The 12,827-nt window shown below is 52.3% G+C and overlaps 1 protein-coding gene across 9 annotated transcripts in view; it reads right to left on the reverse strand.

The window, feature by feature from the left end:
* SZT2 (SZT2 subunit of KICSTOR complex) overlaps positions 1-12,827 on the reverse strand; it is a 59,484-nt gene that overhangs the window by 26,321 nt on the left and 20,336 nt on the right. For 8 of the 9 annotated variants that reach the window (XM_063345111.1, XM_063345103.1, XM_063345108.1 and 5 more), the window contains exons 16-39: positions 12,290-12,514; positions 11,775-11,853; positions 11,335-11,432; positions 10,914-11,082; positions 10,315-10,429; positions 9,527-9,640; positions 8,844-9,041; positions 8,612-8,724; positions 7,970-8,111; positions 7,278-7,442; positions 6,421-6,625; positions 6,091-6,203; positions 5,378-5,636; positions 3,746-3,911; positions 3,571-3,663; positions 3,305-3,386; positions 2,885-3,166; positions 2,389-2,527; positions 2,017-2,133; positions 1,845-1,908; positions 1,282-1,467; positions 879-1,211; positions 567-750; positions 134-208 (exon numbers count right to left, since the gene is read on the reverse strand). In XM_063345111.1, coding sequence (XP_063201181.1) covers positions 134-208; positions 567-750; positions 879-1,211; positions 1,282-1,467; positions 1,845-1,908; positions 2,017-2,133; positions 2,389-2,527; positions 2,885-3,166; positions 3,305-3,386; positions 3,571-3,663; positions 3,746-3,911; positions 5,378-5,636; positions 6,091-6,203; positions 6,421-6,625; positions 7,278-7,442; positions 7,970-8,111; positions 8,612-8,724; positions 8,844-9,041; positions 9,527-9,640; positions 10,315-10,429; positions 10,914-11,082; positions 11,335-11,432; positions 11,775-11,853; positions 12,290-12,514 — 3,716 coding nt within the window. The remainder of the gene's footprint in view (positions 1-133; positions 209-566; positions 751-878; positions 1,212-1,281; positions 1,468-1,844; positions 1,909-2,016; positions 2,134-2,388; positions 2,528-2,884; positions 3,167-3,304; positions 3,387-3,570; positions 3,664-3,745; positions 3,912-5,377; positions 5,637-6,090; positions 6,204-6,420; positions 6,626-7,277; positions 7,443-7,969; positions 8,112-8,611; positions 8,725-8,843; positions 9,042-9,526; positions 9,641-10,314; positions 10,430-10,913; positions 11,083-11,334; positions 11,433-11,774; positions 11,854-12,289; positions 12,515-12,827) is intronic. The other variant, XM_063345109.1, reaches the window with a different exon arrangement.

Below are 12,827 nucleotides of genomic sequence, written 5' to 3' on the forward strand. Positions count from 1 at the left end.
CAGAGCCATTCACAAGTCCTGTCCTCAGGGCTCACCCCAGCCCAGGCACATGGTCCCCCATGCCCCCACGCTATCATGTCACTGCCAGTGTCTGCCTGCACGCTGTCAGGCACCCCTGCCCCGGCAGACTCACCCAGGTGGTCAGAGTCCATGCTGCCCTGGCTCGACACAAGGCTCTGCACGCGGCTGGGACGCTGCTTGCTGGAGCCTGCGAAGAGAGGAGGGGTTTGATCATAAGAGCACTTGCTAAGCCTCTTTGCACAATCTGTCTGCTGGAGAAACATTACACCACAGGACAACCAGGCAGCACTGGCCATGGGGAGGCAGTGCTCGGGTTCTTGCAGCCATTACTAGAGTCACCAGGAACTTCATGTCATTAGGGATATCAGTGTGGCAGCACAGCCTAGTACCTTGGGTACTGTTAAGTAGTGAATTGCCAGCACCAATTATGGTGTTTAGGGACTGCAACAGGAGCAGCAGTCATGTTTTGTATGGGCCAAAATGGGGCCCTTCCCTTAAAAGTTAATGAGGTTGAGGTACATCCCGCCTGCATTCACAGCTCCTACCTTCCCTGCCGTGTGTTACGGAGTCAGCCAGGCTTGCTGCAGATGGTGTCACCAATGGTGATTTCTCACTGTTGCCCTTTTCAGAGGATGAGGATGGCAGTGACTGTATGGTTGTCTCTAGAGCTGACTCCTCCAGGGAGTCATGGCCGAGTGCTCTGCTCTGCTCAAGGCTCAGCGCTGGGACCTGTACACAAGGCAAGGTTGCAAAAACGACCAGAAAAACAGCATCAAAAAAGTCCAATCATACTCCTGCATCCTTCTACCTTCTGTTACCACAGTGTCCCACACCTTCCCACCAAGAGCGTCTCTCACCTCATCCTGTGCGTGGCTGCCTTCACATATGGGGTTTCCTGTGTCTGGCACAACATGTGTCTCACTCTCTGGCCACCCCCAGAGACCCTGGGCTGCTTCTGGGAGGACAGAGCTTGCATGGTGTAGCTCAGAGCTCTCTGGTTCACTGCTCCCCTCCTGGCCTGCCTGGCCTAGGGCTGTCCCGGTGTCCCCTCCAGAAGGCTGCTGCAAGCAGGGTGTCCCCGAAGGGTTTGGAGCCGCCCGCCTGGAGTGCAGGCGGCTGATGGAGATGTAGTGGTAGTCACCGCCTTCTGCATTGAGCATGTAGCCTGGCAGAGCCATTCTTCTGAACTCCTGCAACACAGGGAAGAATAAGCACCCCACTAGCTAAGTGCATGATGCTGCCTCAGGGCTTTCTTTTTACCTCCTTGAACTTCTCCAGAGAGTGCTCAGGTCCAAAGACAAACTGGAGCAGCACCACCTCGCTGTGGCAGCTGGGCCGCCCCTTGGAGTTATAGATGTGGGTGGCCACCCGGTGCAGGATGGAGGTACTAATGACCTGTGAGTGGCGCAGTGCAGACACAATCTCATCATCCAGGAGCCAGCGAATCTGAGCAGAGCAAGGACACAGCACAAGACCTAGGGGACCAGCATTTGCACAGGTGCCCCAATTCTGATCCAAGTCCCAACAGGATGAGGGCAGTCCCTCTCATCACCTACATCCCCCCCCATCTCCTTCTGAATGTGCCTAAGAAAAGGTCTTTGGAAGAAAGGTCTGTCTGTCCCACCCCACCCGTAGTAAGAATTTTGTCAGGGTAACCCCACGCTTTTGGGAAGCACAAGGCCAATGGCTTGTGTGAAGGCCTGAAAGGCGCTTCAGTTGACAGAGGTTGCAGTTTGAAGCAGGCAAGGAAGTGTGGAACGGTAATTGTGTGCTGTGGCCACATTGCTCCATCTGGAAGCAAGAAGTAGGCAAAGCTCGCTTACCTCATTCATAGTGGCTTCAATAGCCTGCCTGTGCACTCCAGGGAGGTTGGAAAGTGCAGGGTGCCTGAGAGAGAGAAGAAGAATCAACAGTCATTCACGCAGCCATCACAGTGCAGCTCCTAGGCAGCAAAAAGGAGCCCATGGGGAACTTGCTACTTCTGCAGTGCCATACCTCTCATCTCCTGTGGACGGGAGCCGTTCCAAGTTGTGCATAATATCCTCATCTGAGCGGAAAGAGGATGGTTGGCCTGGAGAACGTGTGAAGGACACACTGCTCTCCGAGGTGCATCTGCCACAGGAGAGAAAGCAGGCTGAGCATCAGCTTTTGAGCCAGAGAGGATAAAGAGACAGAGGCTCCAGAGAGGAAAAAGGGATCTCTAGAGAAGGTGAGGCCATCTCGGAAAAATCTTAAGTTTGCTTAGGGCTGTGGGAGGCTTTGTGAGAAGGAGAATCCCAAGTTTCAGCACATGGAGAGGAGCTGAAACTGGCTAGCCGGGAAGGGCAGGCAGAGGGTGGGTGAGTGACTGGACCTCTTTCCACCTACCTGTTGTGGAGAATGTCTGTGCTCACAACTTCTATCTCCAGGGGCAATGTCAGCACAAAGATGTCCAGGGTCACACAGAGGTCCCCCAAGTCAATGGTGTTCAAGCCCTGGCAGCTTTCCAGGCAGCCCAGAACTTCCCCTGAGGAGAGATCACAAAGGGAATCAAACAACAAACAGCTCTGCTTACACACATACACATCCTGGTGGCAAGTACGGAGACTGCAAGAGGTGGCTGTCCCACACACCTGGACAGGCTCAAGGCCACCATCCTCCACAATCCTTTCATCCTTCCATGACCAATCCTACAGCCAGTGGGAGACCTGGTGAAAAAGCCCTTATCTGATGTTTGGAGACCCTGAGGGCTCTGTACAGGTAGGGCTGGTTCAGAGGGATTTCTGTTTAGGACACAGCGTGTTTGTTCCAGGGGCTGCTCACCCATCAGGGACCTGACAGAAACTCTACTGCCCTTTAACCTCAAAGCAAGGCTTACTCTTACCTAGACAAGTTGGAAGGGACTGCACGGGCATGGAACTGTGCTGGCTACGCAGCTTCACTGAGCAGGTGAGGTGTACAAAGAGCGGAGGCATCTCCTGCTCCAGGAACTCCTGTTCATTGAGCGAGTCCCCTCCCAGCACACTGAAGGAGTCATCATCCTGGTTCACTGTGTTGGAGTCTGAGAGGGAATCTGTATCTGGGAACTCATGCTCCAGCTTCTCACGGTACTCCACCTCCAGCTCTGGGTCGCTCTCTGTGGCAATGCAGCATCCAGACACAGTTCCTGCTGACACAGGTTCCCTGTTAGCAAACCAGGCGCACATCCCCAGAGACCCCATCAGACACAGTCAAGCTCTGAAAGGAATCACCACAGTGAGACTACAGACACCCTCTTCTCCAGGACAGAGCGAGCAAACATTACCTTCTTCAGCTGCCAGTTCTGCCTCTGATCCCTCCATGTCCTCACTGCCTTTCCGGTCTGCCTGATCCCGAGATGCCTCTTCCTGAGACGGAGAGAGGAAGGGCAGATACTAGAACCATGCCAGGCAGTGAAGCAGGCTGTTCACGGCCCCCCCCCAGGGCCTTAGTCTATCCATGGGTTTGCCAGCCCCAATCCAGATCTGACACCAAGCAAAGCTACTTCCCTCCACAAGGACTAGGTGCCTGCCAGGGCAGCACCACACCTACCTCTTTCTTGGCCGATGGTGGGCAATAGAAGAAATAGTGAGGATTTGATGGCACTGGCTTGAAATGTAAGCTTCCAATTTCCAGGAATTTTTCCTAAAAGAGAAATCCCAAATGTGAAGCAGACATTCTACTCTACTCTCCTGCAGGAGGCAAGCCAAGCTCCCACGTTCCTCACCTGGATAATTTTATGCAAGTCAGGGTGTGCCTGGCAGGGCTGTCCATTTTCCAGCAGCGAGAGGGGAAACTCTGAACAGCAGCTGGTGCCCATACTGCTCTTTGGCTCCTCTGTAGGGCTAGCAACGTTATGGGAGTCCTGCTCGCTGTAGTCCTCCATTTCCGCACTGACAGGATTGTGGACAGGTCAGACAGGCAAATCGAGACACAGGAATAGTTGTATGTATTATCTACCCTGCAAGCATCCCACCTCACAGCTCCCCACACCTTAGCTATGTAAACACGATGTGACTTACACAGCCCCAACACCTACAACCCCAGAAACCCTCCTGCCACCCACTAACCCAGATAAGCACTCAGGCTGTCTGAAGCCAGGCCAGAGGCAGTTCAACCATGCTGATCCCGTGTCTGGATGCTCTACACCACAGTACTCACCCTCCCTGGGAAATAGAGACACGTGGATGAGTAAAGGGACAGGCCTGGAGCAATCTGAATTAGCAACACCTAGACAGGGCACCTCACAGCAAATACCACCACCCCAGCATCCCTAGTGTCTTGGCAGCACAGAGCAGAGCGCAAAGCTCTGGCCCATGCTCACTCAGCAGCTCCATGACAGAATCAGTTCCTAAAACTCAGAATAAGCAATCTGCAGAGTGGGATGTCGTTTGGTCAAAATACTCTCAAGGTATTCAAATCAGTAATACAGATGGCAGAACTGGGTGCAATGTGTCACAAACTGTACGTATTTCAGTAATGTTTACATTACTGAACATTCAGTAATGTTTGCACTGGAATAGGTGATTCGTAATATCTTATAAACAAGAAAAAAAAAGTTGCCACAGTTTTTCTCTGGGAAAGTAGCACTTGAAGAAGTCACCTGACTTTCCAAACATTGAGTGCTCTTCAAAACCACAGCCTCATCTCAATGACTTACAGTATAAGAAGAAATAAGAATGGGGATTCCCAACAAATGCTAGTGAATTCACATAAAGGAACTGAGGATAGTCGAGTGAAAACAGAGGACAAAGGACCTAAAGAGGGTGTTTCTTCAACAGACACTAAAGCACAGTAGAGTACTTTTTCCCCCTCCTTGTTTCCAGAGGCAATACAAACCTCAGAAAAACCCTAAGGAATAGGCAGGACAGAAGCTTAGCATCAAGCATATTCCACTTCTGCCTTGTTATTTCTCTTGTGGTTTTTTTTTTCCAGAGTTTTAATTTTAAAAAAATGACATTTTATTCATTAGAAAGATAACAAACCTGTCATTTTCACCAAAGTCAATAGCAAACTCAAATGAGTCAAGCAGCAGGAGATGCATAATTTCTTCAGAAACAACAGGTCTGAGAGTTACTTGCAGACAAACTGCCCTCCAGCTCAGGCCAGATGGGACAGTAATGAGCTAAGACTACAAGAGAAAGTGAAAGGATGGATGTCACCAGAGATTATAAAAATTAGAAGGTCCTGGTGTACACCATACCAGGTGGGTATCCCACTGGAAATATTTGTCCCTACATGTGGCTCTGTTAGACCCTGCCCTACAACATTCCTTCTAGCAGGCAGTAGAAGGTGCTTGAAGAAAGATCTGCCCTGGCCTAATGCTAAGAACAGAAGCATGACTGAGGTGGGCCCCTACCTTGATTCAGAGACCAGGACACCCCGTTCCCTAGAGTTCTGCTCCTCTTCTTGCTCTGTGCTGCCCACTTGGAAGCTGGCTGTCTTGGCGTGTGTACGGAAATGTTGGTGGCTCTCTCTGAATGAGCGGACATGGCTGCACACCGTCAGCAGGAAGTTGGTGATATCAATCTCTTGGAGCAGCTCCTCACAGTAGTCCATGGCTGTGAGTAGGTCCTGTGAGCTGATGCTGTGTGACTGCTGAAGGCTCTTGAACAGCCCTACAGAACAAACACAGAGCCTGAGCGCCCCACCGCAAGGATGCAAGGCCACGAGAGTGAGGCAATAGCCACATACAGATTTTCATCAAGTTCCAACACGGAGTTGCAGTCAGAGCAGGTGCTGGGAGACAACACTCAGCCAGGATGCCTAATGCTACATGATACCCTGGGCTTGTGTCATGCCAGAGTGACCTAGGGATGTGCCACCCTGAAGGTGACGGGAAAAAGTAAAAGAAGGGACTTCCCTTCACAGCAATGCACAGGTCCAGAAACAGCCTATGTATGGCCCACAGGGAACACACAGAGGCATCTTTAAATCCCTCCTGGTAGAAGACCAGTTCTACAGCTCAGTGTAAGATCACAAGGAAAATGAGACATTGCTTTCTTAAAAGAAGATCCAGGGTCCAGCCCCAACCCTAACCCTGCCTTTAGCTCCCATCGCGCTGCTCCTCACCTTTCACATAGCACTGGTGGGAATGCTCCTGCAGCAGCGTGCAGTAACTCACCAACTCCTTATGCTTGTGGTCTAGCCAAGCAGCAGTAGGAGGACGTTCCAGAGACTGGGACCTGGAAAAGAGGAGCTGCCGCCTTTAGCACCCATGAAGCACATTTGAGACTATAAACGGCTCTGGCGCCAGTAAAGCAGGGCCCTAGGGCACAACCAGGCTGTGGCTGCTACATGGCAGAGAGGCCAAGCCAAGAGAATAAGGCAGGGCTGGAGCCAGCCTCTTGTCAAGGAAGCTCCTCTGTTTCATGTCTAGGAATCAAGTATGGTTGGTATTACCTGAAAAAGATGTCCCGGGGAGGACGGTGTGCCCGTGGGCTGACAAGCTGCTCTCGTAACAGCTCCAAAGAGCAGCTGTAGATGTAAATGGGGCAGCGAAATCGGCGGCAGTCACCTAGCTCAGATTGCGAGTTTTGGCGACAGAAGGAGATATGTACATCTCTCCGCGAGGGACCACCCTGTTCTCCAGGGTCACGGCTCACTTCTGCAAAAGAAACGTCCCTGAGATAAAAGCTCCTCATTGCTGGTCTGAGAGGTCACAGCCCTCACAGCAGCAACCGCAGGTACATATCGGTTTTACAAGCTTCTCACCACTCAAATCTCAGGGGCCATTCTCCCCACCCAACACCCAGCTACTCAGCGCAGTGATCCCCTTCTTGGGCAGTCATAATTGTTCACCACCACCTTCTGCAGCAGCACAACCCTCCATCCTCATTGCAGTCCTGGCTGACTGCACCAGGGGCTGTGCAGTCAAATCCCATATATGTCAAGATCCATGCCCTTCTCCCTAAGACAATGTACTGCTGGTAGTGCCAGTCCAGATCATGACACAAGAGTCACTGACCTTCCACAGCCGCACAGTAGTGTCATTCCTAGCAGCTTCTATCTGCTTGCCGCCTCCTTGCCCACAGGGAGATATCCTTGAGCCATGGGCAGTCAGCTCACATTACACTCCCTCACCCCGCCATGAATAACATGAAAGCTGTACCCCTTTTCCCGAATCCGACTGCTGACCGCCAGGCAGGAGCTGACAGGCTGTAGCAACCTGTTCTACCTACTACCTCTCTGCCCAACAGCGTGCTCAGAAATAGCAAGGATACTAATACTTTCGCAAGGTGCTGTCCTGAGGTTAGTACCATGGGCTGGTGTTACACTGAGGGTAGGTAATAGCACTGCAGCATCTGCTTCTTCAGCCTCAGCCCTGACTCGCTCTGCCCAGACAGGTCCCAGGGTATCCTCTCCAGATCGACTCTCATCTTTTGGAGGTTTGTCCAACCCACAAGTCATCAGCTTCTGTACATCTGGAAGAAAACAAAATAAAATTACCATCTGTCCAGTGGGAACAGTTTAACCCCTCCATCTACATTCCCAAGAGGGCAAATGTCCCTGCTACCTCCTTGTGTGTCGGAGCTGCTCCACAGAGTACTTCCAGCTGAGCCTAGCAGTCTTCACCACCAGCTCAGCGGAAGCCAGACATGTGCCAATACCCAGAAGCTGGGACTCTCCCAGACCATTCCATTAGCAGTCTCCTTACTCCATCCATTAACAACCTACTGGGAAAATGGTCCAATGGTTGCAGCCAGCAAACAACTTGAAGCCACATCCCCTGCCTGAAAACACCATGTAGGCAGCACCAAGGAGAGAGGAGCAAGACATTCAGCACTTTGCCCTATTCCATTCCTGGCCATATGGTGCAAAAAGACTGGGTCTAGACTCCACTGTTCAATTTTCTCTCCATCCTACCAGAACCGATTCTGGTTTTGCTGTTTTCCTGAGGTGGCGCTTGGGATTGCTACCTCCTCTTGTTCCCCACAACATGTGGTCTCACCTGAAAAGGTGGCTGGCAGGAAGGTCAGGAACACATGCTGCGGGTTGACCAGTTTGGCATAACATCGCCATTGTGGGGGAAAGGGCCCCGTCGTGTCGCTCAGGGTCACGTCATCCTCAGGCAGCTCTGTGTTGCCTAGGCTCTGATGAAAGAGCAGAAGCTGGATAAGCTCACAGCACATGGCACAGGCCTACCTTGAGGCAGGTAGCAACCACACAGAGCAAGTTCCTCCATGACTGCTGGTTGGCACAGCACTGAAATCACCCTGGCCACCCCCTGCACCATTCTCAGAGCAGCCTGGCTCCAGAAAACACAGCACACAGTCAGCAGATGCTTAGCCAGTTTTGCTGGGGCCTGTTCTGACCTTCAGGCAGTGACTGGCCATGGCTTCTGAGCAATCTGAGGCACAGCACCAGTGCTGCTGTAACAGGCTAGGCCCATGGTGAATGCAACTACCCACACACCTACCAGATTCCTGCTTGCCTTCAGCCACAGGCTACAGCTTAAAAACTGGTGCCAAGCATGGAGAAAACACCAGCCTTTTATTCTGTTCTCAACCCTCCTACTAACTCTCCTGCTTTTCAACAGCTGCTGCCTTGCCTTCAGTGGGGGCTTAGGAAAAGGACAGCAGGGTAGCAGTACCTGCAGAGTACTTGTGGAGCCAGTCATATCCCTCGTGCCATTGCTGCCAACAAGATGATAGGATGCAGAAGCATCCTGCTGCTCCAGGGTCCCAGAGGCTTTCAGGGTTTCTTCTGAAATGGAGCACAGAGAAACCAACTTGAGAAACGCCGGCTGAGGAAGAGACTTGAAAGCAAGGCTCCTGAAACACTCCAGCTCCTGGTGTCACTGCTGCCACGCTCCTGACACCTACCTCTGATCACAGGGAGCGTGAAGGGGGGTTGATGGCCATCACGATCCCGCTGCAGAACCTGCTCCATGAAAGCCACATGATCAGCATCAGCCATGGGGATCTCCCGGTCACTGAGGTCATGCTGCAGGCAGCCATGGAAGAGGTTTAGTAGCATTTCATTGGGCACAAACGAAGAGTCCTTGGTCACCTCCTCATTCTCTGCTCCAAAACAGAACCATGGCAGCTTCAGAGAGAGCACCTCCACAACCACCACCTGCCCAGGCCCCCGGGAGACAGCCCTTTGCAAAGCCAAGAGTTTTCCCCAGCACCTCTGTAAGGCTGACTCGGAGGGTGTTGAGGAAGCCCTTGAGTTCCAGCATCATTAGCTACCCTGCACTGACTCATGCTGCTGCTGTAACTGTTCTGGAGATGTTTGGGGCTACAGACAAGAAACCGCCACCACCGAGCAACAGTCTAGGTTCAATGTTTTCAAAAGCAACTCTTCCAAAACTATCATCCCAAGGAAGACAGTAATATACGTAGACAGCTCTGGGGCTGCAGGGATGGGAAGAACAGCACCGAGCTACTGAAAGAGGCATGGCAGCTCTCACATGCCTGCTGCCCAGGGAGACAAGCACACAGAGCAAGGTGCCCATAGCCATGGGGGGAGGACAAAAGGAGGCAGGTGGTGAAGAGGCACCTACCTTTTGTCAGCATTAGGAAGAACATTTCAACCTGCTGGCACCTGGGCAACAGCTTCATGAGGTTGAACTGGAATGGGATCTCATGCACTCGAAAACCAGCCCCCATGTCTGGATCTGCAACAAGAACTGGGAATGTAACATGCCTTCGTGCATCACATAGCCCTACCTCTCAGGTCACCTCGATATGCATGGTGCCAGACCTAAACACAGTGCAGGCAGCACAAGTGAAGGTACACAGCAACACTGTCCCAACTCCCTCTGCTTTAGGAGAGCAGGGGGATACAAAGGATGAATGTGGGGAAAGAGCAAAGCCTACCAGAGGCTACAGCAGGTTGCGAGCTACCTACAAAGAGGTATCTCTATGTAGGAGTCCCCTGGGCCTATTGCCACCTTCATACAAGGAGGGAGCCACCACAAGGCCTTATGCAGCTGATGCCCAGAGCTGCCAGGGGACAAAACCCAAACATCAGTGTCACAGGTAACTCTGCTGGAGAGCAATGACCATGCTGGAAGCCAGCGGCAGCCTGAATTGCCAGCATAGTCAGAGACAAGTACCCCCCTGCTTTTGGGAGAGCTCTCCCATCTGGCAGGCTCTGCATATCCCTGCAGGCGTTTCCTGCCCTATTCCTCAGGAAGAAGTCTCTGCCCTCCAGACCCTGAGCTTTCCTGGCCCTCTTCCCCACCCACAGGGCCAGTGATATGATCCAATAGGGTTCCCTCAGCTCCTGCCCTCAGCCTTTGGTATGATCCTGGCTCCCTCAAACTCACCCAGTATCTGCTGGGCTCACCTTCAGTAGCTTTGGTGTCTGAAGGAGGGCAGACCCACTCCTTGTTCTGGCACAACTGGCTGATATACTCGAAGGTCAGCATGGTGGCAATGCACGCAAGGTCCCGAGGATAGAGCTGCAATAAGCAGTCAAGGCTCAGCTGTATGCAGCAGAATTATTACCCCCAAATGCAGGAGAGAACAGTCTAAAGGCAAAGAGAGGAAACACCCATAATCCCATCCCCTGACATGACCTATTCTCACTCATTGCTCCCTCCTCCTCCACCAGCACTTTAGCCTCTTTTCGCCTTGTTCAGGAGGTGCACTGGCAGTACCACCTGCAATCCCTGCTCTGGTCCAGCTTGCTCCCCTCTGATGGAATGGCTCTTGACAAAGTCATTTGTATTTTCCCACCTATCCCAGAGCAGCATTGCATCCACTGCCTTGCAATCCAGAACCCTTTTCTGCCCAGTAGCCCAGTTCCTCTTTTAGGCTCTTTTGTTAACAGCATTCCCATCTCTTCTGGCTCTCAATAATTCACCTGCAGTCTTGCAGTGCATTTACAATAAGCCCTTCTCCCTCCAAAAAAGAACCCATGCCCCTGCCCCTTCAGGAACTCACTGCTTTAGGTATTTTCTGGTAGGGCAAGCCATGGAGGTGCTTCCAGTTCTCAGCAGTACTGTGGACATGGCCGCTCTGTGGCTCTACCCAGCACTCAGTGACCAGGTTCAGTTCTGTGTCCACCTCAATGGCCTCTACCTCCGTATCGTTGTCATCATCTGTGGAAAAGCTGGAGGAAAGACATAAGGCAAGTCCTGCGAGATGGCCCAGAGCCAGCAGGCCACTGCAGCTCCTCTCAGAGTTGTGAAAACAGCCACACAAACCCTAGGTTTGCAGGTAAAGCAAGGTGATCAATGCATGACAGCTAGTTGTCTGTACCAGATGATGGAGGACCCCCTCCTTCCCACACTGCCCACAAAGAGTAAGTCTGGAGCTGTGACTCTGCTGCCAGCCCTCCCTGGGAGCAGGGCAACAGCCTCACCTGTCCTTGGTGGAGGTGGAGTGGGGTGGGAAGAGAATGTACTGGACGACACAGGTGTGCTTCTCCCTGCCATTGCTGCTCTCACTTGAGCCATCGATCTGGAGGGGAGACACTGCATGAGCCTGGCCAGCAGCAACAGACCACACCTACCCAGTGCCCCCCTCCACAACACAGCACCATGACCCAATTTCACTAGTAGCGGAGAAGAGAGGGAGCCTGTCCCAGCCCCAAGAACTCCCCCAGCACACCATGTCCATGCCAGCAAAGCAGCTCTCTAACTGCAGATGAAGACAGGAAAATTCCCAACCCACAAGCTGCTTTATTTCAGAGGAGGTAGGTCTCCCTGTACATGTCAAGGCTGTGTGCTAGAATGGACGGGAAATCCCATCACAGGAAGAAGCAATGAAGGCTTGTGCCCACACTGCAGCACCCAGGCTCACCTGTATGGGCAGCTCCAGGACCATGTTGATAATTCCATCCCCACTGGATGCGAAGTGGAAACCCTCTGACAGACGAACCCTGGCAACAGAGAGGCAGTCAGACATGGAGGACTTCTTTACCCATACTGCGGCAGTCAGACATGGAGGACTTCTCTACCCATACTGCAAGCCTTAAATACAAGAATGACTGTACCCTTCACCCCATAACACCCTCATTCCCAATGCGGAGATGTGATGCTTTGCACAGGACAGTCTGTGTGAAGATGAGCATATTCCAAGCACAGTAACACCTCTTGCCCTTTTGTATGTTTTCCAGGACTCTCCTTTTCCTCAACTGCAGCTGCAGAACTTGGTAAAGCACTAACCCAAGTTGCTCTAGAAGCTGTGTACAGGACCAAAACCTTTTGCACAGCAGCTTCAACTGTTACCTATAACAAGGCTTCAGATCCACCCTGCTTTCTCCGCATCCCCAGGACTATCTGGAGAAAGCATCCCTGTTCAGGTGTGCAACTTACTCTGTGAGTGTGGAAAGGAGCTGGGCTACAGCGGTGATGGGCACAGCCGGTGCCAGCCCCGACTGGACACTCCAGATCCAGCGCTGGTGAAAGAAGTAGCGGGACAGCGAGGCCAGGGTGGAAGAGGCAGTACGATTGGCCACCATAGTGAGCGGGCCAGACACTGGGGGATGCTCCAGGTTGAGAATGAAGGGGGCTCGATAGTCAGAAGGCAGCTTCTCGTACCTAGGAGAGGGCAGAAGTGTGGCTCACTGAGGTGGAAGGAATGCTATGCTCAGGGCCAGAGCTGTCTGGATTCACAGCCTGCTTGCTGGGCCCAGCACAGAGTGCTGCAGAACATGGCTAGCCCAGCACAGGATCCTGCTCAGACAGCAGTAACTAAATTTACTTCTGCATCATATTAGTTAGGAGTAACAAATCTGCCTGTCCAGCAAGGTCCCCTGCTGCAAGTCACAGCCCTCCCAGACTACAGCTGCCATTCCCAGCCACACAACCCAAACCCACCACAACAAGCACCAGCTTCACAGCACTCTAACCC

Source organism: Chroicocephalus ridibundus, chromosome 8, assembly GCF_963924245.1.
Source record: "Chroicocephalus ridibundus chromosome 8, bChrRid1.1, whole genome shotgun sequence".
NCBI classification, from domain to species: Eukaryota; Metazoa; Chordata; class Aves; order Charadriiformes; family Laridae; genus Chroicocephalus; species Chroicocephalus ridibundus.